The sequence below is a fragment of the Peromyscus californicus genome, unplaced genomic scaffold (assembly GCF_007827085.1).
Source record: "Peromyscus californicus insignis strain IS unplaced genomic scaffold, ASM782708v3 Scaffold_8__1_contigs__length_139910024, whole genome shotgun sequence".
NCBI classification, from domain to species: Eukaryota; Metazoa; Chordata; class Mammalia; order Rodentia; family Cricetidae; genus Peromyscus; species Peromyscus californicus.
This window is the reverse complement of record NW_026294606.1, coordinates 123,441,803-123,468,352: the sequence shown is the minus strand read 5'-3', so window position 1 is coordinate 123,468,352 and position 26,550 is coordinate 123,441,803. Positions and strand designations below refer to the sequence as shown.

At 46.6% G+C, this 26,550-nt stretch overlaps 1 protein-coding gene and 1 long non-coding RNA gene across 5 annotated transcripts in view; both read left to right on the top strand.

The window, feature by feature from the left end:
• The first annotated feature begins 479 nt into the window (after window positions 1–479).
• LOC128102980 (uncharacterized) lies at window positions 480–12,191 on the top strand. Its single transcript, XR_008215609.1, has 2 exons — window positions 480–6,935; window positions 7,620–12,191. It is a non-coding gene; the product is annotated as an uncharacterized LOC128102980 (long non-coding RNA).
• Window positions 12,192–14,706: 2,515 nt separating this feature from the next.
• Window positions 14,707–26,550, top strand: part of Tent4b (terminal nucleotidyltransferase 4B) — a 64,030-nt gene continuing 52,186 nt past the window's right edge. The window contains exons 1-2 of one of the 4 annotated variants that reach the window (XM_052728004.1): window positions 14,955–15,062; window positions 15,677–16,263. In XM_052728004.1, the coding sequence (XP_052583964.1) occupies window positions 15,710–16,263 (554 nt within the window). In that variant the 5' untranslated portion in view covers window positions 14,955–15,062; window positions 15,677–15,709. Of the gene's footprint in view, window positions 15,063–15,583; window positions 16,264–26,550 lie in introns of those variants that run through there. The other 3 variants (XM_052728006.1, XM_052728005.1, XM_052728003.1) reach the window with 3 other exon arrangements.

Below are 26,550 nucleotides of genomic sequence, written 5' to 3'. Positions count from 1 at the left end.
CTTAGTGAGTTCAAGGTCAGCCTAGGATATGTGAGATCTTGTCCCATCAAACAAAAAAAGGAAGGAAGCGATAATGCCATATCATGCAATTATTTTCATTAAAATTTGTACATTAGGCTGGAGAGATGGCTCAGAGGTTAAATGCACTGGCTGTTCTTCCAGAGGTCCTGAGTTCAATTCCCAGTAACCACATGGTGGCTCACAACCACCTGAAATGAAATCTGGTGCCCTCTTCTGGCTTGCAGGGAGACATGCAGATAAGAACACTGTATGCATAATAGATAAATAAATCTTTTAAAAAAGTTAAATGTGCCGGGCGGTGGTGGCGCACGCCTTTAATCCCAGCACTCGGGAGGCAGAGCCAGGCGGATCTCTGTGAGTTCGAGGCCAGCCTGGTCTCCAAAGCGAGTTCCAGGAAAGGCGCAAAGCTACACAGAGAAACCCTGTCTCGAAAAACCAAAAAAAAAAAAAAAAAAAAAAAAAAAGTTAAATGTGTACATTAATTTATAATTTAACAAACTATAAATACCCAACTGGTAAAGCAGTATGAAAGGGCTGGAAAACTTTCACTTTAGGTCTCACCTTAAATCATAAGTTAAACTAAGTCTGGAAAAATCTAGAAGATAACGTTTTCCATGTCTTTTCTTGAAAGGAGTTTTATTTCCTGTCAGATATTGCCACAATCTTGTAATCTCAGCTCTCAGGTTGTCAGTACCTCTACCACTGAGCCACTTCTCCAGCCCATAGCTAGATTTTTTTCATGTTTGTTTTAACAATATCTTTTGGAAAATGGTGTATTTATTTTATAGCATATGTATAAATGTTTTACCTGCATGTATGAAAATGCACCATGTTCTACAGTGCTTGGAGGTCAGAAGATGATGTCAGATCCCTTGGAACTGAAATTACTGATGGTTATGAGCCACCACATGGGTGCTGGGAATCGAACCTGGATCCTCCACAAGAGCAATAAGTGCTCTAAAACTCTGAACCACCTCTTCAGCCTCTAAAATAATTTTTTAAAGATTTTATTTATTTATTATTATACAGTGTTCTGCCTACATGCTAGAAGAGGGCACCAGATCTCATTATAGATGGTAGTGAGCCACCATGTGGTTGCTGGGACTTGAACTCAGGACCTCAGGAAGAGCAGCCAGTGCTCTTAACCTCTGAGCCATCTCTCCAGCCCTAAAATAATTTAAAAACTACATTTTATTTATTTTGTGTCCATGTTTATGTGTGTGGGTGCAAGATGAACTCCACAGCATGCATGTAGAGTTCAGAGGACAACTTGAGAGAAATTAAATTTCTCTTTCTACCCTGCGGGTTCAATCTTGTCAGGCTTGGCAACAGGTGACTTTATCGGCTCAGCCGAGTTGGTGGCCCAAACACACTCAGTTCTTGAGGAACCAACCTTCAAGGCCCTGGCTAAGAGATCAGTTTCTACGAAGGTCAGTAGTGGCTTAAAGCTGTTTTTTGGTTTTTTGTCTTGTTTTTAAGATTTATTTATTTAATATGTATACAGTGTTCTGCCTGCATGTACACCTGCAGGCCAGAAGAGGGCACCAGGTTGTGAGCTGCCATGTGGTAGCTGAGAATTGAACTCGGGACCTCTGGAAGATCAGCCAGTGCTCTTAACCTCTGAGCCACCTCTCCAGCCCAGAGCTTTGTTGTTGCTGATGATGTTTTGTTGTTGTTGTTGTTGTTTTTTCTTTTTTCTTTCAAACCACTGCTTTCTTAATTTGAGGCGGTTCTAATGGCCTCTGCTCGGCTTTTCCTGCCCTACCCTCCATCGCTGTATAGGAACGGGAACCAATGTGAGGATCCTGGTAGGTACTGATTGCGTCTATTTCAACTTTGCGTTCTAGAACTGGCAAGTAACAAGACAGGTTAAGGGCCCAACCAGGCCAGCTATGGGGCAGATGTCCGCTAAGACTCCACCGATGACCTGGCCTCTGGTTGCTCTTCCCTTCACTGGTGGCCACAGTAATACATTGGCATGCTGGAACAGAGTCAGCTGATAGCCAGGGCCAGTCAATCCAAAAGTGTTTGTTTTATTCAGTCAATCCAGAAATGTCTATGTATTTTATCTTCGTAATTATTCCCTGGTGAGAGACCACAGGTCTCTTTGAGGAAGACCGGAGAAAAAGTTGCACTATAAAATTTCAGTTCATTTATTTATTTTATTCTATGTGTATCGTTGTTTTGCCTGCATGTATGTATGTGGACCCCCTGTAGGCCTGGTGCCTTTGGAGGTCTGAAGAAGTGTCAGATGCCTTGGAACTGGAGTGACAGCTGTTTGTGACCTGCCTTAGCGGTGTCAGGAATCGAACCCAGGTCCCCTGGAAGAGCAACAAGTGTTCTTAACCTCTGAGCCATCTCTCCAGCCCCCAAATTATCGGTTGAAATGGGTCCTTCCTTAAGGGGCCCAGCTCTCCACTTTGCTCAAGGAGGCTCTGGGTCTATTGAAGTCCAGGATTCATTGCGGGGCTATACTTCATGTTCTTATGATTCAAGTGAGACTTGTGGTTATTTCACCTAGAACATTTCTGCTTATACAGATCAAAAGAGACTCTAACAATTAGTCATCCATGTAGGGAGATGTGAAATCCAGAGTGAACATGTACTGTTAACATGGGCACAGCCATAACAAGGAATCCCGTGCCTCAGCCCCAAGAGAGTGTCACAGCCTTCCTCTGGTTGGAGTACAAATGTTGGTAGTGTGTGTAGAAAATGTCCACTGTAGCTTTCTCCCCCAGATTGTTCCCAGCCTGAAGACGGCTCCCTACTGAGTCTGTTCCTGCCAGGATGCGCTATACCTGCCTCCTCGTTCCCCTCTGTATGCAATAAGCATGCTGAGCATCTGCAGCACTGCAACTTCTTCCTCAGACAGCCCAGTCCATCCTATCCCAGCTGTTATGTGTGTCCCTGGGTCTACCTTTTCTTTCGTCCCTTGTAGTCCCAGTCAGGTCAATCTCTAGAGCTGTGCAGGACATGTATGCAGGACATGTTAGTGCCACCTGATTTACTTCTAGAAACACCATGATCTACCAGCCAACACCAAAGGTCTGTGTGAGTTCTAATAGCCTGATCAATGTCTTGGCTGTTTTCTGCTATGGAAGCCATAACCACTCCACCTTTGGTGTTCAAGTGTCCAAACTGCCACCTGGGTAGGAAGGAGGAATTCAGCTGCATTTAAGATTCCCAATTCTGTGATGACAGCCCCATTTAGAAGCTCTGGTTTGTAGAGAAGAGCAAATACAGAGCCCTTCAAGAATGCTAGGCTGCCTCCACAACTGTATTCCGGTACTGGCATACTCTTTTGTGTTGTTACAGTATGGGTTTCATTTGAAACCTATGAAACATGCCTATGCCAAACACTCCAATCTCGCTAAGCCTTTCAGTGTTTTCCTTTAAGGTAAACTGAGACAGGGCATATTTTTGTAACTTGCTCCATCTGGGCCTCATTTTGGTCCATGTTTGAACCACCCAAGTAAATGGCATTTTCTAATTCCTCGAACTATAACACTGAAGATAGGATGAGTTTGGAGGGTATATGCTGGTGGCAGAGAACTTTTCTAGCAAGTGTAAAGTCCTGGATCTAATCCCTAATACATTCATGTATACTCTCGTGCACATGTACAAAGAAAGAAAAGGAAGAAGAAGGGGGTGGTGGTGGTTTGAAAGAAAATGGCCCCCAAAGGGAGTGGCACTATTAGGAGGCGTGCCTTGTTAGAGTAGGTGTGGCCTTGTTGGGGAAGTGTGTCACTGTAGAGGCAGGCTTTGAGGTCTCATATATGCTCAAGCCATGCCCAGTGTCTCAGACCACTTCCTGTTGCCTGCAAGTCAAGATGCAGAACTCTTGGCTCCTTCTCCAGCACCATGTCTGCCTGCATGCTGCAGTGTCCCACCATGATGATAATGGACTAGATCTCTGAACTGTAAGCCACCCAATTAAACATTTTTCCTTATAAGAGTTGCTGTGGTCATGGTGTCTCTTCACAGCAATGGAATCCCTAACTGAGACAGGGAGAAAGAGAAAGGCGGCAGAGTCTCTGTGTGGTGAGTCCATATCAACACATTCAGCTCCGTGTCCCTTATGGCCTTGTCTCACACTCTCAGTATTCGTCGTCACACACACACCTCCGTTTCTGTCTATGGACAGCTTATTAGTAAGCTCAAGTGTTTTGTTTTGTTTTGTTTGAAATGCGGCACACCTCTTCATGGTTTGTAAGTTGTACTTCACCTTTAGTGGCCTGTTGGGACTTCAATCTAGTTATAGGCCTAGAAGCCAAGAGGAAGGTGGGAGTGGTTCCTGAGGAGAGTGAGCAAGGTTCTGTACAGAATCTGCCTCAAGGGAGGCCAGTGTCTCTCCAGCAATTCTCAGTTACTCACCTGAACTGAGGATGAGGAGGTTGGTAGAGAGGCCAGTAGGGCTGGAGGACTCTTTCTACTTTGGGTGGAAAGGCCTCTCTGGTGATGAAGACTCATCAGTGTTTCAGGCTCAACGCTCCTGCTCCAGATCCTTCCACACAAACACATTACAGCATCCTGTTCTTTCCCCAATCTGTCACCTCACTTTAACAGCAGATACACTGGGAGGCTGGGAATTCAGTTTGCCTCAGAATTCGGCCAGTCACAGGACAAGGTCCAGCATTTGATTTGCAGTAGTCTCAGGTCAGGCCTACACCAACAGAAGGTAAGTCTCCTTCAGGGTATGTCTGTGGTTGTCAACATGTGCATCCCAACCCCTTTTGTGGGAGTTAAATGACCCTTTCACAAGGATTGCATATCAGATATTTCCATTATGATTCATAACAGTAGCAAAATTACAGTAAGTATCAACAAAGATAATTTTATGCTGGCAGCAGGCAGTTACCACAACTTGAGGAACTCTATTAAAGGATTGCAACATTAGGAAGGTTGAGAACCCCTGCTAAGTCATTTATCCTGGGAACTTTTAATTTGAGTTCTTGAGGGTATCTGTTGTGTAACAGTTTTCTACAAGATTGAAACATTCTATCCTGCAGGAACACTCTTTAAGCAGAGAGGTAAATCATTTAAAATAGCTTCAGGAAGTCCCTGAAACTGATCAGATTCATAGACCCCTCCCTGCCACAGTAGGCAATTGAAGCTGAGAGTCCTTCTCAGACACAAAGAACGTAAGTGGCAAAAAAGACTGAGACAAGCCAAGCCGCAAAGATGACTTTGAGACCCCACCAGCTGCCTAGAAGAAGCAGGAACCTGATGAACTTTCTGGAGGAGGTTTAGACCAACTGAGGCTCCTGGAAAGGACACTGTCCAACCTGTTGAGCTACTTGCAGGCTGTGTAGTATGTTCTAGGTTTCCCAGATTTTGTGAGCTGTCCCCCATGCTGGGGTGGGCTTTGGTGATGCAGCTGTCTTTGAGTCGTTTCTACTCCTGTAAGGAACCCCTCAGCCATATTCACGTAAGTAACCCCAATAAAACTCATTGGTTCACTAAGTTGAACTTTGGCAAGATCCGTATTTCAGTCTGTCATGGATTCCCTAACTGGGGTGAGTAGATGTGTGTGTTGTGTCTCCCCCGGAAAAGTTTTGTCACACAGCATAATTGGCACCTGACCAGGGACACAACAGAACCAAAGATGAGTTGGGGAGGAGTGAGTGCACATTCCTAGCTATGGGTAGCAAGACATGCAATGGAGGCTGAGAAGCCCGAGGTGGGTGGGGAGCATCCACGGGAGAAATTCCTACAGAATTACCCTTTCCTGTATGGTGTGTGTTAGTATGCCTTTGTCCTAGGACAGCGGTTGCATGGTTCATGCTATGGGTAGTGAGACATGCAACTAAGGCTGAGCCGTCAGGGTTAGCAGTGTCTGTAGGAGGAATCCCAGGGTGGCAGTTGTCTGTGTGGTGTGGGTTGGCATGCCTGCTTGATGAGTGGGGTCCCCCAAGTGAATATGGAGATGCCCTGAAAACAGTTGAAGGTTTAGAGGAAATCTTGCAGTCTTTGAGATCAGCACACACAAGGATCAAGACTGTCAGCAAGCAAGGTTGCCTGACCTCCATTGTGTGTGGTTAGAAATACATCTGAGGCCAAGATGGCGGCCAAGCAGAAACTTGCTAATGTAAAGGAACAATTGCAACCAGAAAGGGAGATGAGACTAGCATCCTCCCAGCTAGCCTCTGACTTGGCAGGTATATTAGATAAACGAGAGAATGAGAAAGAGATGTTGAAAGCAATAGAAGAGAGCCTTGAAGTCTGACCTTTAGTAGAAAAAGAAGAAAATACAACCTGCAGATGGGGACATTTCCCTCCAGAAAATGCTTGTGCTGAGGAGATTGTTTGCTCACTCAGGAACTACTGTAGCAGCCAGGTGTGGTGAATGAGAAGGCTATGGCCACCGTGCCAGCTCAGGGCCACTCTGACCCATGGAGCCAGCAACTGCAGCAGGGGAAGCAGGGCCGCATTCACCTTTGTCCCTGAGCAGATCTGAGCAGAGTAAGCCAGGCCCACTGAGTTTCTGAGGTGTGGAGAAGTATAGGGAGACCCTGTGAAAGAGCTCTAGGATATGCAAATATAATGGCTTAGAAAGAATGATCAAAGATTACAGGCGCTAATATCCCTGCTCTGAACCAACCACGATCTATCTGTGGAGGAAGCAATCAGTACACATGGATGGAGCCTTTCCCCGCTGTATTAGACTGTGCTTGTGTTCTACTTTACTGTCTTCTTATTGTGAACTTCTGGGGTCACCTGACCCTTCTGAGAACAGGTGACAACAGACTTTCAGAGTGCTTCACCATGGTTATCTTTGTAACCTGCTGTCTGTTATGAGATGATGGTTCTGGATGTTGCCCTGTCCTGCTGCTCATCCTCCGGAAAAGGTTTTGTTGGATAGATGAACCTCTGAGTGTTTTGCAGATTTGGAAAACCACTGGAGAGACAACCAGGTACACTGTTACTTCTACTTACCTTACAACCCTCCTGGAGCTAAGATAACTAAACCAAACAACAAACAAAACCCTAAATATATGCTACGTGGGTGAAAAAGCACACCCCCAGAGGTCATAAAGTTATTGAATGAAAACCCCAGTGCCAGGGGTGGGCTACCTCCCTGTGAGGGTCAGGGAAGCCCCTGGGGCCCACAAATCATAAAGGCTGTCACCACTGCTGGTGATGGTATGCCAAAACTAGACAATAAGATCCTATTTCTGAAGACGCCACATGTACATGCTTTGACTATAGGACATGAAGAAATTATTCTGGGACTCAACTGGAAGCTCTTACTCTAAGTGGCTCTCATAGTGCCAGAGGGGACCATGCAGGCTGCTGATGGAGAACTGTCACCCACATTCTGGGGACCCTGCGTGCTGAATTACCAACATGCTAGGCAGGATATGACTGTTTGTGCAATCGTGGGTTAGCTATTGTGGGTAAGACTAACATCCTTCCAATTTGATTTAAAGCCCACTCCACAAGAGTTCACCTTTGGTACTATAAGCCAAGACAAAAACTTGTGGCTAGGGCAGTTGTAGGTCCCAATGGGAAAGGAACTTGTTTGTTTGTTTTTTTTATTTTAGATAAATCTGATGTGCCTGTCCAATTGCCTTCTAAACATGTGTTTATGCCTATAGATCGCTGTTGTTGTCAGCCTCAATTCATAACCACTGGTGAAGCTCCTGAGAACAAGTGACAGTATTGTGACACGTTGGTCTACTTATTAGCCATAGGTGGACATCTATAGTCACCACCTTCAAGGCTCGGCGATCATTGTGGAAGAGGGGGCAGAAAGAATGAAAGAGCCGAGCTGGCGGCGACGGCGCATGCCTTTAATCCCAGCAGTCGGGAGGCAGAGCCAGGTGGATCTCTGTGAGTTCGAGGCCAGCCTGGTCTACAGAGTGAGATCCAGGACAGGCACCAAAACTACACAGAGAAACCCTGTCTTGAAAGAAAAAAAAATGAAAGAGCCAGAGAAAGGGGTGGAGTGTGGTGTAACAGTTTTCTTTGAGATTGAAACATTCTATCCTGCAGGGAAGCTCTTTAAATAGGAAGGTAAACTACTCAAAATAGCTTCAGGAAGTCCCTGCAACCGACCAGATTCACCAGGCCCCTCCCTGCCACAGTAAGCAATAAAAACTGAGAGTTCCGCTCAGATGGACAGAGTCAAGCTGCAAAAAAGACTCAGACAAGCCCAGTGGCAAAGATGACTCCGAGACCAGACCAGCTCCTTGGAAGAGCTAGAGATTAGCTGAGCTGCCTGGAAGTTTAGACCAGAGTCACTTAGAAAGGACACTGTCCAACTGTTGAGCTGCCTGCAGGCTGTGCGGTGTGCTCCGGGTTCCCAGCTTTGTGAGCTGTCACTCATGCTGGGGTGGGCCTTGGAGATGCAGCTGTCTTTGAGTCATTTCTACTCCCATAAGTAATCCCAATAAAACTCATTGGTTCACCAGGTTGAACTCGGGTGGTAACCGTACTTTTGTCTATGGTGCGATCCCTATCTGGGGTGAGAAGATGTGTGTGTTGCGTCTCCCCAGGAAGGTTCGTTATATGACAGCATCCTTATCTTGTACTGCATTGTCCAGCCATATTAGCAGTAACCAGCTAAGTTAATTACATTCATTAGGTCTCAGAACTGTTTTTCTTGTGTACGTGCATATGTGTGTGCACAGTGATATGTATGTGTGAGAAGAGAGGCTAGAGGATGATGTGGGGTTTCCCGTTCTGTTTGCCTCATTCCTTGAAACAGGGTGTTTCACTGAACCTGGAACTGTGTTGGGCAGCAAGCTATTATGATCAATCCACGTGAGCCTATTAAATGGGTAACAGAATTTATTAAGATATCAATTGAGGAAATACACTCATGAATACAGAATGGAGTAGACAGCAGAAGTCATCCTCTGATCTGACTGGGAAAGAATCCACCACGCAGGCAGGAGCAGGGAGAAGGGGCATGTGACCTTTCTCCAACTCTTTATAAGAGGTCACGTACACTGGCAGGAAGTGCCGCCTTCATTGGACCATATAGCCCGAGGTCATGGGCAGAGCAAATACCACTACAGTAAGCCTCAGGAATTCTCCTGCCTTGGTATTTCCTTCACCCTCCCAGGTCAGGGTTTACAGGTGTGTGTAGCGGCCTCCAGCTTTTTAAGATGAGTTCTGGGCATTTGAACTCCAGTCATCATGCCTGAACAGCAAGTACTCTTATCTGATAGCTGAGTCATCTCTCCAGCTCCGTTCTGAAGTTTTGGAAGTACCATATACATCCAACTTTGTATTTCCTTTTCTCTCTTTTCCCCTCCCTCCCCACATCTCTTTGAGAGGGTCTCTTACTGCCCAGGCTGCTTTTGAACTTACTATGCAGCTGAGGGATGGTCTTGAACATCTGGTTCTCCTGTGTGCTAGAGCTACAAGCATGTGCCACCATGCTTGCTTTATGTGGTGCTAAGCAGTGACCCCAGGGCCCCATGCATGCTGGGCAAGCACTCTGTCACTGAGCTCTAGCTGCAGCCCTTCATGTTGTATACATCTTTACAGCTGGATCACTCTACAGGCCCTCAGAACTCTCCTTACTACTAGACCAGTGGTTTCAACCTGTAGGTCCTGACTCCTTTTAGGGGTCAAATGACCCTTTCACAGGGGTTGCCTAAGACCATTGGAAAACACAGATATTTACATTACAATTAACAACAGTAGGAAAAGTTGCCTGGCTAGCTCAGTTGGTAGAGCATGGGACTATTAATCCCAGGATCGTGGAAAGCCCTACATTAGGTGGTTTAGTTTTCAGTTTAGACAGGAGGTAGTGCCTTTAATCCCAGCACTCGGGAGGCAGAGGTAGGCAGATCTCTGTGAATTTGAGGCCAGCCTGGTCTACAGAGTGAGTTCCAGGACAGCCAGGATGACACAAAGAAACCCTGTCTCGAAAAGCCAAAAACAAAACCAACTAACCAACCAAACAACCAAACAACAACAACAACAACAACAACAAAACAAATTAGCAAAATTACAGTCATGAAATAACAATGAAAATAATTTTATGGTTGGGGATCACTACAACGTGAGGAACTGTATAAAGATTCGCAGCATTAGGAAGGTTGAGAGCCACTGTACTAGACATAGAGTTGTTTATATCTAATCAGATTACAATACTAATTCGAAAAATTCTGGATCCAATTTAGAACTCATCTGTAACGTTGCATTAGTGTTACAAATTAGTTGAGATAATCAGCTTTCGAGGAGGAAAGATTGACTTTGGCCCATAGTTTCAGAGGGGTCAATTCATTGCTAGTTAGCCAAATGCTTGTGAGCCTGTCATGAGGCAGTACATCATGCTGGGGACATACAACAAAATCCCTTGACTCATTGGTGACCAGAAAACAGAAGTAAGACAGAGACAAACGGGCCAGAGCCCATTATGGGTTGAATGTGGGATATCTGTCACAGGCTTATTATTGGTTTCAACATTTATGTGGTCCCCAGCTGGTGATGCTGTTTTGGCAGGTTATGGAACCTTTAGGTTTATGTCTTCTGGTTCTGGCTTGCTTGTTCTCTGCTTCTTGGCTCATCTGTGACGTGATCACCTGCCTCAAGTTCCCACTGACCAAGATGAGCAGACCCTGCCACCATGCTTTTCTCGACATGATATGCTGAACCTTCTGAAATCAGGAACTAAATAAGTCCTTCCTTCCTCAACCCACTTCTGTCAAAACAAATACATTTCCAATATCCCCTTCGAGGGCATGTCCCCAGTAATCCAACTTCTTCTAAGAAGTCTGTACCTTTTAAGGGTTCCATCACTAATGCTAGAGATCACTGTGCATATTCTGTTCCTCTGGGGCCATTTTTAGGACCAGAGTCTGTGTTGTGGTTCTCCAGAAAAACAGAATAGGACACACACACACACACACACACACACATTGTTGCATTATAAAGAAATGATCCTGTAGATGTAACCAACCGTCTTATTAAATAAGAAACACATAGCCAATACAGAGATGAAAGCCAGGAGGTCAGAGCAATAGCTAAAAGCTAAAACCTTACCCTTCACTTTCGCTGTTGTCCTACCTCTCCGAAAAAAGAGACCCACTTCCTGTGTGTCTGTCTTTTTATAGAGTTTCTGTTCTGCCTTCTCATTGGTTGTAAACCCAACCACTGCCCATCTGTACAGACCTCCAGGTCTTCTATGGTTGGTATTGAGATTAAAAGCGTGTGTCTCCATGCTGGCTGTATCCTTGAACAAACAGAGATCCCCTTAGCTCTGCCTCCCAAGAGCTGGGATTAAAGGCGTGCACCACCACTGCCCAGCTTCTGCTAAGGCTTGCTATTAGCTCTGACCCCCAGGCAACTTTATTTATTAACATACAAATCACATTTTAGTACAAATAAAATATTACCATATGATCCATATGCTTAGAAAAATCCTATGGTTTGCTATCTCCACCCTGGTGGTCCAGGAGAGCTAGTGATACATCCCTGTGAACTGGAGGGCTGATGGCCTCAGTCCCAGCTGAAAGCAGAAGTCTGGTGTTCCAGCCGGAGCAATCAGGCATAGAAAGCAAATTTCCTTTCCCTCAGTTTTTTTTTTTAAATCTTTTCTTTCTATTCAGGTCTTATGAATGGATGGAGACTGGATGAGGGAGGGCCATCTGCTTTACTCAGTCACTGATTCTAATGCTTATTCCACTGAGAGAAACACCCTGCCACACTCACAGAAATAATATTTGACATGTAAAATTAACCATCAGAAATATGTCCACACACCAAAGGTCCCTGAGCAGCAGCAACTTAAGATTTGTTTCTTGAATAGTAGAAAACGTTTTGACTATCTTCAATAAGACACAGGCTTTCATGTTGCTTATTTGAAGAGTTATTGGAAAATATTTCTGTGCTTGGAATCCTCTTATTTATGATAGAGAAAAATGACATGTGATGATGGTATATATTTTGTATTAAAGGCGGTATGTGTGTAAATGCGGGTAAGTCTCAGATTATTAATACCTGAAACAAATGCTTCACAACTTAAACACAGAAGATACTAATTAGTATATAGGTGTCACTCACAGTTCTACTAACCAGAGATGATTAATTTAATCACGTACTGTCATAGAATTAATTATAATGACAATTATTAATGACAAAATTATCATGTGGCAGTTTGTATGTGTGATTTCCCATTTTATTCAATAAGTCAGTAAAAACATTTAAATTTGTGTGATTCTCATCTAATTTTCATTTCTCGACTCGATTTGGACTGTGTGGGACTTTAGTGCTTCAACAAATCCCCCAAGTTAAGACAATCAGCTCAACATTCCCCCCAACAGGAAAAAGCACACTGAAAACAAACAGGATCCTGGAGCATGGAGAAAAATGCCCAGGTTTGTAATAGCTGTGTGTGTTTTTCTTCTTTCCTTGTCAATGTAATGGGGGTTGTTTTGAGTAATATAGCCTCCCAACTATCTGGGATTAGTTTTGTGCTGCTATACTTGGTATAGGCTGGATAATTTTATGTGTTTGCAGCATCTTTTTACGTGTGCGTGTACGTGTGTGTCGCATGCCACTGCACACATGAGCTGTGCTGGGATCATCAGTACAAACCATTATGCCTTTTTTTTTTTTTTCTTTATGTGGGTGTTGGGGGATCAAATTTAAGTCTTCATGCTTACATGGGAAGCATTTTACCAAACAAGCCATCTCTGGGTTGGATGATTTTTAAGGACTCTTCTAGAATATATACTGTATGAATCTATGCCACACATTCAATATTTAATTAAATTGCCTTATTATGTTATGCACAAAGCAGATTTCTGCCTCAGGGCCTTTGGACTTGCTACTCCATTTAATAAATCATTCCTTAGATGGTCATGGCCTAGTCTCTTACTTAAGTCCCTCCTCAAATATCACTACCTCAGAGCAGCCTTCCCTGATTAGCTCATCTAAAAATAGCATGCTCTCACTATCCCTTTAGTCTCCCCCACCCCCCCATAGCATTGACCAGTGTCTGACTTTGTATGCCTCACACACTGGAATACAAGGTCCGTGAAGGCAAGAATTTTATCAGCGCTGTTCATTGCTGTATCCTCAGAACCCGGCATATAACTGCCCGAGACATATTTGCTGAAGTAATTGAATGAATCGCCATTTGAGTTTGATATTTACCTCGTTTTGCTTCCTCAAACCAGGCAGTAAATTCATGCAAAGCTGACACATGCCCTGGTTGATTCACTTCTCTAAGGTCATTTAACTCAGCTCTGCATGAAGGATAGACATCCAGACATGACAGCCTGGAGGAGTGGCTAAGTTACAGGCAGAGGAGGGCAGGGCCTGGCAGGGGTGAGCAGGGCCAGGCAGGGGTAGGCAGGGTCTGGCAGGGGTGAGCAGGGCCAGGCGAGGGTAGGCAGGGCCTGGCAGGGGTGAGCAGCCAGCATTCCCCACTGCCTCACAAAATCAGTAAGTATGGCAGCGCAGCCACACTTGAGTTTATAAAGTACATTTTATTTTATTTTTTATTTGATGTATATTGGTGTTTTGCCTACAAGTATGTCTGTGTGAAAGTGTTGGATCCTCTGGAACTGGACAATTGTGAGCTGCCCTGTGGGTTCTGGGAATTGTACCTGGGTCCTCTGGAAGAGCAGCCAGTGCTCATAAATGCTGAGCCATCTCTCCAGCCCATATAAAGTACTTTTATGTATTGTCTCATTTGGTCATTTTAGCAACACTGTAGTAGTTCTTTATGTTTTCTGAAAGAAGAAATCACTCAAACACAACAAATAGTAACTTTTGGTAGGTACTATTGTAACTGAAAAAAAATTAAAATATACAAAAATTTAAGATACCAGTGGTGGTAGCATTTAAATTGTTATCAGACATTCGGGGAAATGTGCTGAATAACTGAGTATATCTACTTGACATGTACAGAGATTTGGGGAAGAATGGAAGCAAGTTTAACAATGTCTTCACAGTGGTTATTAACAGTAGGCTTTTGTGTGTGTGTGTGTGTGTGTGTGTGTGTGTGTGTGTGTGTGTGTGTGTGTTTAGATTCTTAACGTATTCCAAGTTGCTTCGTAGCTGGAGGATCTGGAATCAACGTCAGGGCTTCTTGTGTCCTAGGAAAGTACTCTACCAACTGAGTTACAATTAGCCCAACCCGGGGACATTGTATTCTTTTTTAGCAAGAAAAAACGTAGATCAATGCTTCATTCTGTGACAAACAAGTTTTGTTTGCTTTTATTTTGTTTTGTTTTTCGAGACAGGGTTTCTCTGTGTAGCTTTGCCTTTCCTGGAACTTACTTGGTAGCCCAGGCTGGCCTCGAACTCACAGAGATCCGCCTGGCTCTGCCTCCCAAGTGCTGGGATTAAAGGCGTGCGCCACCACCGCCCGGCCGACTAACAAGTTTTATCCTTTGCAAAATAAGTAAACAAATAAAACCAACAACAATCTAAACTTTCCAGGATATTGAGCTGGGCACAGAGCCAAAACCCGTGTCAGAGACTTGTTCTGGAATTTGCAGCAAGCTTGAAGCGTGCTCGCGCTTCAAGTGTCCCTCTCTTCTCTTGCTGATTTAAAGTACTGAAAATTCCCCTTTTGGGGGTGGGTATTTTTCGCGCCCCGCGAAAGCTACACAAATGACCACTCTATGGAGAGCATCCACTAACGGCAACGGTAGAGTCATTTTAGGTTTAAAAGGCTTTCGAGTTTTCTTAGTTACGAAAGTTAAGGGGCTTTGAGCCTGTAAGCGCATCATGGAGCGACCGTGCTGCGTGGCCCTCGAGTCGGGCGGTGGTGGAGGACGCGCGACACAGGGTGCCTCTGAGACCGCTCCGGAACCGAGGTGCGCGTGCAGCCGCGTGCAGGCCCGGCCCCTGAGCGGAAGCCCGCCCTTCCAGTGCGCGCGCGGCGCGCGGCCGGGAGCCCCGGGGCCGCGCCCGGACCGAGGGGCGGAGCGGGCCGTCCGGATCGAGGTGGGGCGGCGCAAACCAGTCACTTTCCGCGGAGTCGGCAGCCGCCTCGTGTCCCTCGGCGGTGCGGCAGAGGGACCGGAGCCGGGCGTCGTCGCGCGCGTCCGAGGTGCCCGGAGGCCCAGGTACGTGCGACCCTGACTAGGCCAGCGCGGGACGTTTGACCGGGCGGTTGCGGCCCCGCTGCCCGCAGCCTGCCGCGGCCTCTGTGACGCGCTGTGCGGCCTCGGGACGCCCGCGGTCGGCGGGCAGCGGGACAGGGCGGGGCGAGCGCGGCGGCGGGGCGGGGCGGAGCGGAGCGAGGGGCGGAGCCGGCGGAGGCCCCGCCCCGGGGCCGAGCAGCGCGGACGCTACGGAGCAGGCGCGTCCCGCTGCCGCCGCCGCCGCCGCCGCCGCCGCCGCCGCCGCTGCTGCCGCCGCCGCCACCGCTCGCCCATCTCGGGAGCCACCGCCGCCGCCGCCGCCATTTGCACGGGAACCCCGGTGACAGGGGCTCGGCGGAGGGGCGGAGGGAGGGGGGAGGGCCTGCGAGCCCCGAGGGCGGGAGCGACGCCGCCGGCGCCGGCCAGGCTCCCTGCGCGACCGCGCCGCCCGTGGCGGAACCCGGGTGGCGGCGGCGGCGGCGGCCGAGACCGGGCGTGCGCCTGAGGCGGCGGCGGCGGCGGCCCTGCGGGCGGCCGGGAGGGGCGGGGGCAGCGGCCGCCGCCGTTTGATGGATCCGAGGATCGCCTGGTTCCAGCCAGAGCAGCTCGGACCGTCCAACAGTCTGTGGATGCAGATCTGGGAGACGACCCAAGGGCTGAGGAACCTCTACTTCAACCACCACTGTCACAGCAGCGGCGCGAGCAGCGCGAGCGGCGGCACGGCCAGCGGCGGGAGCGGCAGCGGCCCCGGTAGCCCCGGCGGCACGGCCCCGGCTCCGGCCGGCATGTTCCGCTCGGGTGAGCGCCCGCTGGGCGGCCTCGCCGTGCCCGCGGAGCAGCGGGACTTCCTGCCCCTGGAGACGACCAACAACAACAACAACCACCACCAGCCGGCGGCCTGGGCACGGCGGGCAGCGGCAGGCCCCTCGGCGTCGCCGGTCCCGTCGGCGCCCTCGTCCCCGCGTCCCACGGCCGCGCTCCCCACCTCCGAGCCCGCCGACCCGGCCTCAGGCAGCAGTAACAAGAGGAAGCGCGACAACAAGGCCAGCACCTACGGACTCAACTACAGCCTGCTGCAGCCCAGCGGAGGGCGCGCGGCCGGGGGCGGCCGGGCGGACGGTGGCGGGGGCGTGTACAGCGGGACCCCGTGGAAGCGGAGGAACTACAACCAGGGAGTCGTGGGGTAAGTGCTGGCGCCGCGGCCTGCGCCCGCCCGGGAGGGTCGGCACACACGCGCAGCGGGGCACACGCCCACAGGGGGCTGGCGGGTGGGGAGCGTCGGTGGCTGTTCATTCCTCCATCCCCGGCGGAGCTTTCTTTGGAATCCCCTTTAGCTGTCCACTTCTCCTCCGTAGTCATCCCACCTTCCTTCACTCCTAACTGTCCTTTCCTCCCCGTGCTTTCTCACTGCTCTTCCGCCGCCTCCTCATGCCCTAGAGTTCAGCCTGCCGGCTGATCCCTTCCTGCCCTCCACACCTTGGTCCCCATCACCACACCCCAAGATGAAGCTCATCCCTTAGCGCTGGGCTGGTATTAACTTCCTGAGAACGTTCTTGCCTTAGCGTCTTTAGATGGTTAGGACCAGGAGGTCCTCTTCTTGCCAAGAATAGAAACATCCAGAATGCTCCTTCCCCTCCCCCAACCCCCGACAAGAATCTTGTCAGCCCTGAAAGACACTGCCTGCTCTTGACCCTTTGGCCCACCTTTTATGTTTATTTAAAAAGAAAAAAAAAAAATTCTTGCGTTTGTGTTGCCTGGATTGTAGTGAACGAAAGCAGTGAGTGACAGCTACGTTTAGGTTGGCAGAGATGGTGAGCTCTTCCGAGCCCTGATAGAACTTTCCAGGAGTTCATGGTTGGCAGCTTCTCGCTGTGAGGTTGTCACTGTGGCAGAGGCAGCAGTGGTTCTCATTTAGGGGTGACGGTGGTGCTAAGTGTGTGAATGTTGCACCACCAGTGACTTTGTGTTTAAAGTTCATCTCTTACAAAATGGAATCTTACCTGAGCCCTAGTGAATTATGTACATAAGCTGGGAATGTTTCCAGCCTGGTTTCCCTTTGGGAAGAGCCCCTGTGTTGGCTGGATTAGGTTGCTGAGTCTCTCTTCTTTTCTTTCTTTCTTTTTTTATTTTGATAAAATGAAGCTTTTGGACTGTGGTATGGTGTGTGTGAGAAGTATGGTGTGTGGTTTGTGTAGCTCTAGTATGGAAAACCAGCCTGGAAATTGCTTCTCATTTTCAGGTACTGATCTGTAGTGAGGCTTCAGGAAATCAATTAGTAATCCCGTGTGAACCTTGCTTAGCTCACCCATTCAGGTCTGCCCTGGTTGGCGAGGAGAGAGAGTTGTGTGGAGCTCTGGTCAAATGAGTCGGTGGGCTCCCTCTGCTGCAGGGGGCTGGTGTCTGCTCAGTAGTTACTATTACCACAACTCTGACCTTCTGTGGAAAAGTGCAGTCACGTGGCTCAGGACTGGTGCTGGGGAACGCCTCATAGCTGCCCTCATTTTCCAGAGGAGATCCTCCATGGCTCAGTCATTTCTGCCCCCGATTCAAGGGCGCTCTCCATGGTCATCACCTTTTGTTAGACTTGTGGTTCCATCCTGTCGGCCTTTGCAAGCTAACTGAACTTGTGGTCTAGTGACAACAGATTGCTCTGAGGGCTCTAGTGGTTTTGTCTTCAGGAATGAGCTCTGGTTAGGTGATCACTGTCAACTAGTCTCTGGAAGGTCCCTAACTGCAGTTTACTGAAGGCTCGTTTGTTTCTAGAAAAGATACTACAAATCCAAAGTGCTGGCTGCCTCTGGTAGCTGAGAAGTTGTTCTCGTTACTGTTTAACGTAAATCCTGAAAAGGTTCACACACAGAAGCTTCGGATATTGTATTGCCCTCAGAAGGATCAGGGAGGAATGTTCATTTCCCTGAGGGATTACTGCTTAAAAACTGATTGTAAACTTGTTAAGCGGCTTATCACCCATCAGACTTCCTATTCTTTCCCGCCCCCAGAAGAAGACACCAGCAGTTAGGAGTTCATTTTTCCATTCTGAGACTTCCTAGTGTTGAGAGGTACATCAAACAGTTCTAAGAAGGCTTACTAAGAGACTCTGGGTTCCCAATGATTTTTGTTTTGATTTATGTGGCCTTATTTTTTTAGCTTTTAAGGGAGTTTTGCTATTTTTTTTATTACTTAAAAAATGACATTGACTTATTTTGTATGTGTGTGCTTGCATGTGCATGTGTGCACATACATGCCAAGGTAAGGGAGTGGAAGCCATAGGACAACATATTGGGAGCTGGTGTTCTTCTGGGGCTTGGGGATCGAATTCTGTTCATCTTGACTGATGGCAAGCAACTTTGCCTCCTGAGCCCTCTTGCCAGCCTCGTTTTGCTTTTAAATAGAGGAATTTAAACAGTTGGACTTCTGAGTGTACTTCTCAGTATCGTGCTATTCATTAGGTGACAGAACTTTCCCTGGGGAGGCACAGCATACTCGTCTGCTCACCCCAGAGACTCACAACAGATCAAAGTATGGGTATTACCAAGGTCCACCTTGGTGAACTATGAGTTTTATTGGGGTGACTTAAAGGAATGTGGGTGAAAGGTCACTTACAGAAGTAGAAATGACTCAAAGACAGCTGCGTCACCAAAGCCCACCCCAGCATGAGTGACAGCTCACAAAGCTGGGGACCTGGAGCACACCGCACAGCCTGCAGGCAGGTTAACAGGTTGGACTGTGTCCTTCACAGGTGCCTCAGTTGGTCTAAACCTCTTCCAAGGAGGCTGGTCTGTCTCAAAGTCATCTGAGAGTCTTCTTTGCAGCTGGGTTCTGCTCCCCTGAGAGGGACTCCCAGCTTTTATTGCTTACTGTGGCAGGGAGGGGCCTAGTGAATCTGGTCGGTTTCGGGGACTTCCGAGTTGTCTGCCTTCCTGCTATAGGAGCTTCCCTATAGGATGGAGTTTTTCAATCACAGAGGAAGCTCTGAACGCTATTTTGACATTGCATTTAGTGTTACTCATACAACTGTTTCTGTGTTCTTGGGATTTAACTGTGCGGGTAGGTGAACATATTACGGTTCCTGGACTCTAGTTGACTCTCCAGCTAGGGACTTGGGACACACAGCATGTGGACAGGGTGTTAGAGCTCTGAGACTGACTGTCCCCTGCTCTCCTTTATGTCTTGTATTTCTTGTGGCGGTGGTCGACTAGACTCCCTGTGTGCCCCTAAAACTTTAAGAGTTTGAACCCCGACTCCCCAAATTGCCTAATTCGTGAGTCTTGGTTCTTCCTTAACTTGATTCATGTTCTTGCAAGTACTAGCTTATGTTTAACCCTTCCCTTATGAGTGAATTCCCTTCTGCTCACTGGATAGGAACATTCTTCATGTGGAGTACTATACTAGGGCTGGGGGTGTAGCCCAGTGGTAGAGCATTTGTGTGGACTTTAGGTTCAATCCTTACTAATGCCACGAAAGAAAAAAGAGAGAGAAGAAAAAAAATGAGTATGTCTTCTTTTCTAAAGGAAACTACTCTGGATGTACTGCTCCAGCCTTTGTCCCCTGAAGCCACAAATCCAAGCCCAGAGGGTATTTGCGTTTGCTCTGTTCTTTATTTATTTTGGAGGTACCAGAGATTCACCCCAGAGCCTTGTGTGTGTTATACAAAAACCTCTTATCAATGAGCTATATCCCCGAGCTTTTTCCTTTCTTTTTCACTGTCTGAGACAGGGTCTCAGTCAAGTTACCCAGGCTGGCCTTGAATTCACTCTGGAGCCCAGGCAGGTTTTAATCCTATGATTTTCCTGCCTCAGTCTCCTGAGTAGCGAGGATAATACCTAAGCCACCAGGCCTGGCTTCCTTTTATTTATTTATTTATTTATTTATTTAAATTTATTTTTATTTTTTTCAGAGCTGAGGACCGAACCCAGGGCCTTGAGCTTGCTAGGCAAGCACTCTACCACTGAGCTAAGTCCCCAACCCCTTATTTTTTATTTTTATTTATTTACTTTTCCAATTGTTTCCCCGTACCTGGTCCCACCACAGAATGCTGTCCATCAGCACTTTCTTGCCCATGGAAATGAGCCAGAAGCCCTTTTCTTTGTTTTGTTTTTATCTTGTTTGTATTTCTGAGACAGGGTTTCTCTCTCTCTGGCTGTCCTGGAACTTGCTTTGTAGACCAGGCTGGCCTCAAACTCAGAGATCATTCTGCCTCTGCCTTCCAAGGTGTGTGCCACCAGGCCCAGCCAGACGCTCTTTTCTTAGAGATTTAAGGGTGCTTGTGGTAAAGAAGGAAGGATGGTAAAGAGCCAGAGCCCTTGCTCCTGACCTGGTGTTCAGAAACTTCTGTGGAAGGTGCCTGATATTTTCCAACCTTCATGAGGATGAGGCTGTGTGGCTGTCCTGGGAAGTCTCTAGTTTGTCAAGGCTTAAGTGACTTTCTCAGTCGTGTTTTGGGGACTATGCATTAACAAAAGAAATATCAAGGAGACTTCAGGGGAAAAGGCTTTACTTCTGTATGTTGGGATAGTTCTTGGAGTTGGACCTGGGCTCTCATCATGAGCTAGGGAGTCATCACTCTATCACCAAGCTGCACTCTAGCACCCTAAAAATGCAAGTTTAAGGAATCAGCTTTTGAGCTAAGGAGGTAAGAATGTGAGTGGGAGGAACAGATTAAGAAAGGATCCTGGCTCAGTGCTGGGCTTGATAACCACACAGCTTTGGATGTTAGGTCTAAAGGCTGTGTTATTTACCCAGGCCACAGCATTCTTCCCACAGCACCATCATCCAGTTCACTGTGTACCAGTCCTTCTCTTTAGTGTCGGCTTGTGGCTTATTCTTCAGTATTGTCGTGGGATTGGTGTTCCTGCTGGGCTTCTGATCAATCAGGCAGATGAATACGGGTTGAGTAGGAAAGAATTTAGAAGTCTTGCTGGACGGTGGTGGTGGCGGCGGCAGCGGCGGCGGCGGCGGCGGCGGCGGCGGCGCACAGCAGGTGGGTCTCTGTGAGTTTGAGGCCAGCCTGGTCTACAAAGTGAGTTCCAGGACAAGTAGGGCTTTTACATAGAGAAACCTTGTCTTGAAAAACCAATTAAAAAAAAAAAAAAAGATGATGATGATGACATATTGTGGATTCCGTGCTACCTATAATTCGTGCTTTCATGGCATGACTTCATCTTCTGAGGAAGGGTCTGACTGGTGAGTGCTGTCTCTTTTGGGGTCATTGGCACGAGCAGTCTTTGAAAACTCCTGTTGCATCTTTAGCTGTTGAGAAGCAAAGGGAAACAGAGCTAGAGCCTTCTAGAGTCTACCTTGTGCTTCCGTGGGTGGTTTAGGACAGTAGGGGAAAGAGAGGCAGGAAAAGGGTGGTAGACCAGTAAGGGAGACGTCTGGATCCAGTCTGCTGGGGCCCTATCTCAGTTTCTTTCATGAAACAGCTACCTGTCATAGTATAGGAGCTCAGAAGGCTCTGGGAAGCAATGTTATGGATTCCTTTGGTGACACTGGACTGGCCAGGTGGCTGTCTTCCTTGATGAGTTCTTTCTCAGACAACCTGAAAATTGTAAAACTGGGGTAGACATGAGGGCAATGAATAGGTAGGTATTCTTATAGCTTCTGAAGCTGAGAAAACTCATGGGCACTTCCTCTGTGGGAACTAGAAAAGCTGGCTGTTGTACATTTTCACACAGCTTTCTCTTCTGCTCTCTTGACTGGTAGATTAGCATTTAGTGGCGGAAACTATTTCAGGATCACACCCACAACACTACAGACTACTAATCACATACACATAGGTGTGGTGTATTCTTGCTAGGGTGATGGGCCATGGAAGACACTGTTTTTGAAGATTGTTGGTCCACTTATTAGCAGCTGGTTGTGCTCTTTTTTTCTACAGAGCTGACTCAATAAGCTCAAAGCCTCCTGAGGAGTTGAGAGGACGTTAGAATGTTCTTTTAACTTGAGAGTATTTGCTGAGGACTTAGCGCTCTGGAACACTAAAACAGCTTCACGTTTATTACATTAGATTAGAAGAGTACATGTAGCTCTTTAAGCTAGGCTTTTCATTAATTTGCATTCACCTTTAAATTCTGATAAATTGATGTTATATATACTAGAACTTTGGGCCACATAGGAAATTGAGTTGAAGATTTTAAGAAAAAGTTGAACGTGGAGCCATTTAGCTCAGAGATTACATTAGTATTTAATAATAAAACATAGGAATTCTAGTTCAAATCCCTCCTAAAATAGTGGTTTGTAATTAGTGCAGAAATATTTGCTTTCCTATTAGTTTATTAAGTAGAAGTGTTCAAGAAAATAGAAACCATTTTATATATATATATATATATATATATATATATATATATATATGCATTAATTTTTTCTTTTGAGATAATTGATAAATTAATAGGAAGTTATAGAAATTAGTAGAGTGATCATCATAGTCTATTTGCTCAGTTTCATTGTAGTAACGTCCCAATTACTAGTTAATTCAGAACTACCATTCTCATAATCTGTGACGTTTTGTAGTTTGCCAGTTTCACATGCCTGTATGTGTGTGCTGTGTTCAGCTTTACCATATTTGTAGATTCGTACCACCACCACAGTCAAGATAGAGAACTGGGTCAGGTTCATCTTCATCTTGGATGTTCATCATGTTTCCTTCATGAGGAACAATAAGAAAGATAGAACTATTCTATCGACTCAGATCTCTCTGATCTCCATCGGAACATACATCCTTCTTGTCCCTAACCCTTAACAAATACTAGTCTGTTCTCCATCTCTGCAAATTTGCCCTTTTGAGAATGTGAATTAAATGGAATCCTATAGTCTGTAACTTTGGCTGTTTTCTTCACTGAAATTTCTTTGTGAGTCATTCAGCTTGCCTTAAGTGCCAGTAGTTCCTCTGTTACCTGGTAGTATTCCATTGTATGGATGCACCAGCTGAAGGATATTCCAGAAAAGTGGTTTCCAGTTTTTGACTGTTACAAATAAAGCTGCTATAAACATTTGTGTATTTTTTATGTGAACATAAGGCTTCATTTTGGGGGAATAAATGCCCAATGCCATATGGTAAGTACATGTTTAGTTTAAAGAGCTCCCAACCACTTTTTATACTTTTTTTTTGTGTGTGTGTGTGTATGTATACATGTGGTATGTGCACGTGCATTTGGAGGTCAGATGTTAACACTATATATCTTCATTTTGTTCTCCACCTAATTTTTGAGACAGGATCTCTCTGTGAACCTGGAATTCACTATTTTGGTTAGACTGATTGAACATTAAGCCCCCAGGATCCATCTGTGCCTGGTGACATTGGGGTTACAGACAGGCACTGCCATTCACCTTTTATTTAGCTGCTAAACTCAGGTCCTTATACTTGCATAGCAAGCACATTACCCACTAAGACATCTCCTTAGATTCCCTCTACTTTGTACACTAGATTTTTTTTTTTTTTTTTTTTGGTTTTTTCGAGACAGGGTTTCTCTGTGTAGCTTTGCGCCTTTTCCTGGAACTCACTTGGTAGCCCAGGCTGGCCTCGAACTCACAGAGATCCGCCTGGCTCTGCCTCCCGAGTGCTGGGATTAAAGGCGTGCGCCACCACCGCCCGGCTGTACACTAGATTTTAGTCGAGGATACTAAGCCATTTTCTAGAGCGGCTGCATCATGCCAAGTTCCTGTGTGAGGGGTCCGGATTCCTGCATCTCTCCAGCACTTGCTGTGGCCACTGTAGTACAGTTCTTGTAATAGGTGATATCAGACAGCTTATTGTGCTGCGGTCATCCTAGATTTGGAGGAATAACTCCACCTAGTGAGCCATTTCCCCACCTTCCATCTCAGTCTTCCTTATCTGGGATTGCAGCTTGCTGGTAGAACCTTTGCCTTACATGCACAAAGTCCTGTGTTCCATCCTGGCATTGAAAAGAGCCTCAATTCCCAAGACTTACTCAGATTTTGCTCTTAAATTTTATTTTATGTGTGTGTGGGGTGTCTTTGCAGTATTCATCTCCCTCCTCTCAGTGGGATCTTACTATGTTTGTCTGCCAGATTAATTGGTCTTGAATGGGGCGGTGGTCTCCCCGCTTGGGCTTTTTGACTAGTCAGAACTCCAGCTGTATGCCACAACACTACCCTTAATGTTGGTTTTATTTTTGTAATAAATTAATAACAGAGAGAGAGAGAGAGAGAGAGAGAGAGAGAGAGAGAGAGAGAGAGAATAAGAATCTCACTATGTAGCTCAGGCTGGCCTCAAACGCCTGGCAATCCTCCTGCCTCAGCATTCCTAATTGTTGAAATTGCCGGTGTTGGCCACTGTGCTTGCTTATACTCATGGAGTGGAATGAAACATCCACTGTTTGTCTCCCCAATTGTCCTATAATAACCTCTTAAAAACAGCTTGTTCAAAGCAGGAGCCAAATATGGTTCTTTCTCTGCTATTTAAATCTTTTAATCTATAGATTTCTCTGCCATCTGTTTTCCTCTCTATTAAATTTGTTGAAGAAATTAGGTTATTTTTTTTCTTTCCTTTAGTTGAGATAATTTGGATGTGTTGTGTGTTTGTGTGCATTTATTTATTTGGACATTTGTGCCTGTGTGTGCAAATGGGGAAGCCCGAGAGTACACGAGGTGCCCTGCTCCTTTGCTTTCCACTGTATCCCTTTGAAATAGGGTCTCCCCCCCCCCCCCTTTTTTTTTTTTTTTGCTAGGCTGGCTGGCCAGCTAGCTGTGGGGGTCTGTCTTGTCTGTCTGTCTTCTCTCCTGTCAGCACGGGGTTGTCGGCATGCATGCAGGGTCACGTGTAGCTCTCACATGGGTGCTGGGGTCTGAACTCATATTCTCAAGCTTAGGCAGCAGGCACTCACCCTCACTCTTACTGAGCCATCTCGGTGACTGTTTCCTGTAAACTTCCCTGATGTCTGCCTTCTTCGGATTGCATTTCCATTATGCCACTTTAGTTCGTTTGGTCTTATAGTTTCTTTAAATTCATAATTGGAACTAGAGACTTGTTTCGATTTTTTTTTTTTCATGAATGCTTTATAGGTGAATGATACATGTTTTTAAAAGGCAGATAGGAGCTGGAAAGATGGTTCAGTGGTTAAGAGCATTGGTTACTCTTCTAGAAGACCCAGGTTCAATTCCCTGCAACCATATGGTGGCTCACAGCTGGCTGTAACTGCAGTCCCAGTGGGGGATCTGACACCAGCTAAATTCCAGTAGTGTGGGCCTTCAGTCCCAACGCTGGAGCTCAGGTGGACCTCTCTGAATTCAAGGCGAGTGTGGCCTATACATGTCCTGGTTTCCGGACAGCCAAGGCTAAGTTGAGAGACTGTCTCAAGAAACAACAACAAAAAGACTGAATAGCTGTCTTTTGCGATGTTAGCAGCCATTAATGATGGTTGGCTGGGGGTATTAATGTACTAGAATTGTAAGCTCATATTCTACTTAGATCCTTTTCCCTTGATAGCCGGTACTTCTAAGAGAAGATCTCCTTCCCTGGCTGACTCTGGTCATCATGAGGGTGCAGTTCTTTGTTGGAGTACAGCTTGAGTGAGGATGGGGGTGGGAGGGAGGACTTCTGCATGAGGGAGAAGTGTAAGGTGCGTGTGTGTGTGTGTGTGTGTGTGTGTGTGTGTGTGTGTGTGTGTGACAGAGAGAGAGAGAGAGAGAGAGAGAGAGAGAGAGAGAGAGAGAGAGAGGAGAAGGAAGTTCTCCCCACTGTGGTTGGACATGGCATGAGAGCCCTTTGCCCATGCCTTGGCTTTTGATCTGTGGCAGTCAAGGAAACCCGTATGGAATCTATGGCCTGTGAGGCTATGCCCAGGAGACATTCACACAGCCTCGATTCAGTATTCAGAAGCAGTGTTTGCTTGTTTGTTTGTTTTTCTTCAAACTAGCCTTATACTTCCTTGTCGGTGCTAATGTTTTTAACCTTGGGACAAATCATTCTTGTTTTCAGGCTGATAGAACCCATAGGCCGGTTAGAAAGAATTCCTCCAGGAAGTAAAGTCGTCTGGTGTCCCCTTTCCCTCAGACACTTTAAAGGCCACCACTTATAATAGTAGAGTAAGGTGTGTGGCAGCAGGGTGGCCTTAGGGGAGCAAGACTCTGAGGAGACTCTGGTCCCAGCCCCTAGTCCCAGCCCTAAGTAAGTTTTGGTTTCTTCTGGAGCATGCAGGAGTTTCTTTAGGGAGGCAGCAGTCAATCCTGGGCAAGATGGCAGTCACACACTCCTACAGTCTGAAGAGTCTCTCTTCCTTTTTGTCTGCTCCCCAAGGCATATGTATTTCAGTAGGTTTGGGAGGCAGTTTTAGGTTTATGGAAAAAGTGAGTAGAAAGTTCAGTTTCCGTGTGCCCCCGGCTCCTGATTTCCCCCATTACTCATGTCTCAAGTAGAGTGCTGAACTTGATGAACCAGGTGCTGTTAAGTACAGTCATGTTTGGCAATAGGATTCACTCTTGGTCGGACAGATCGTAGAGCTTGGGCAAGTGT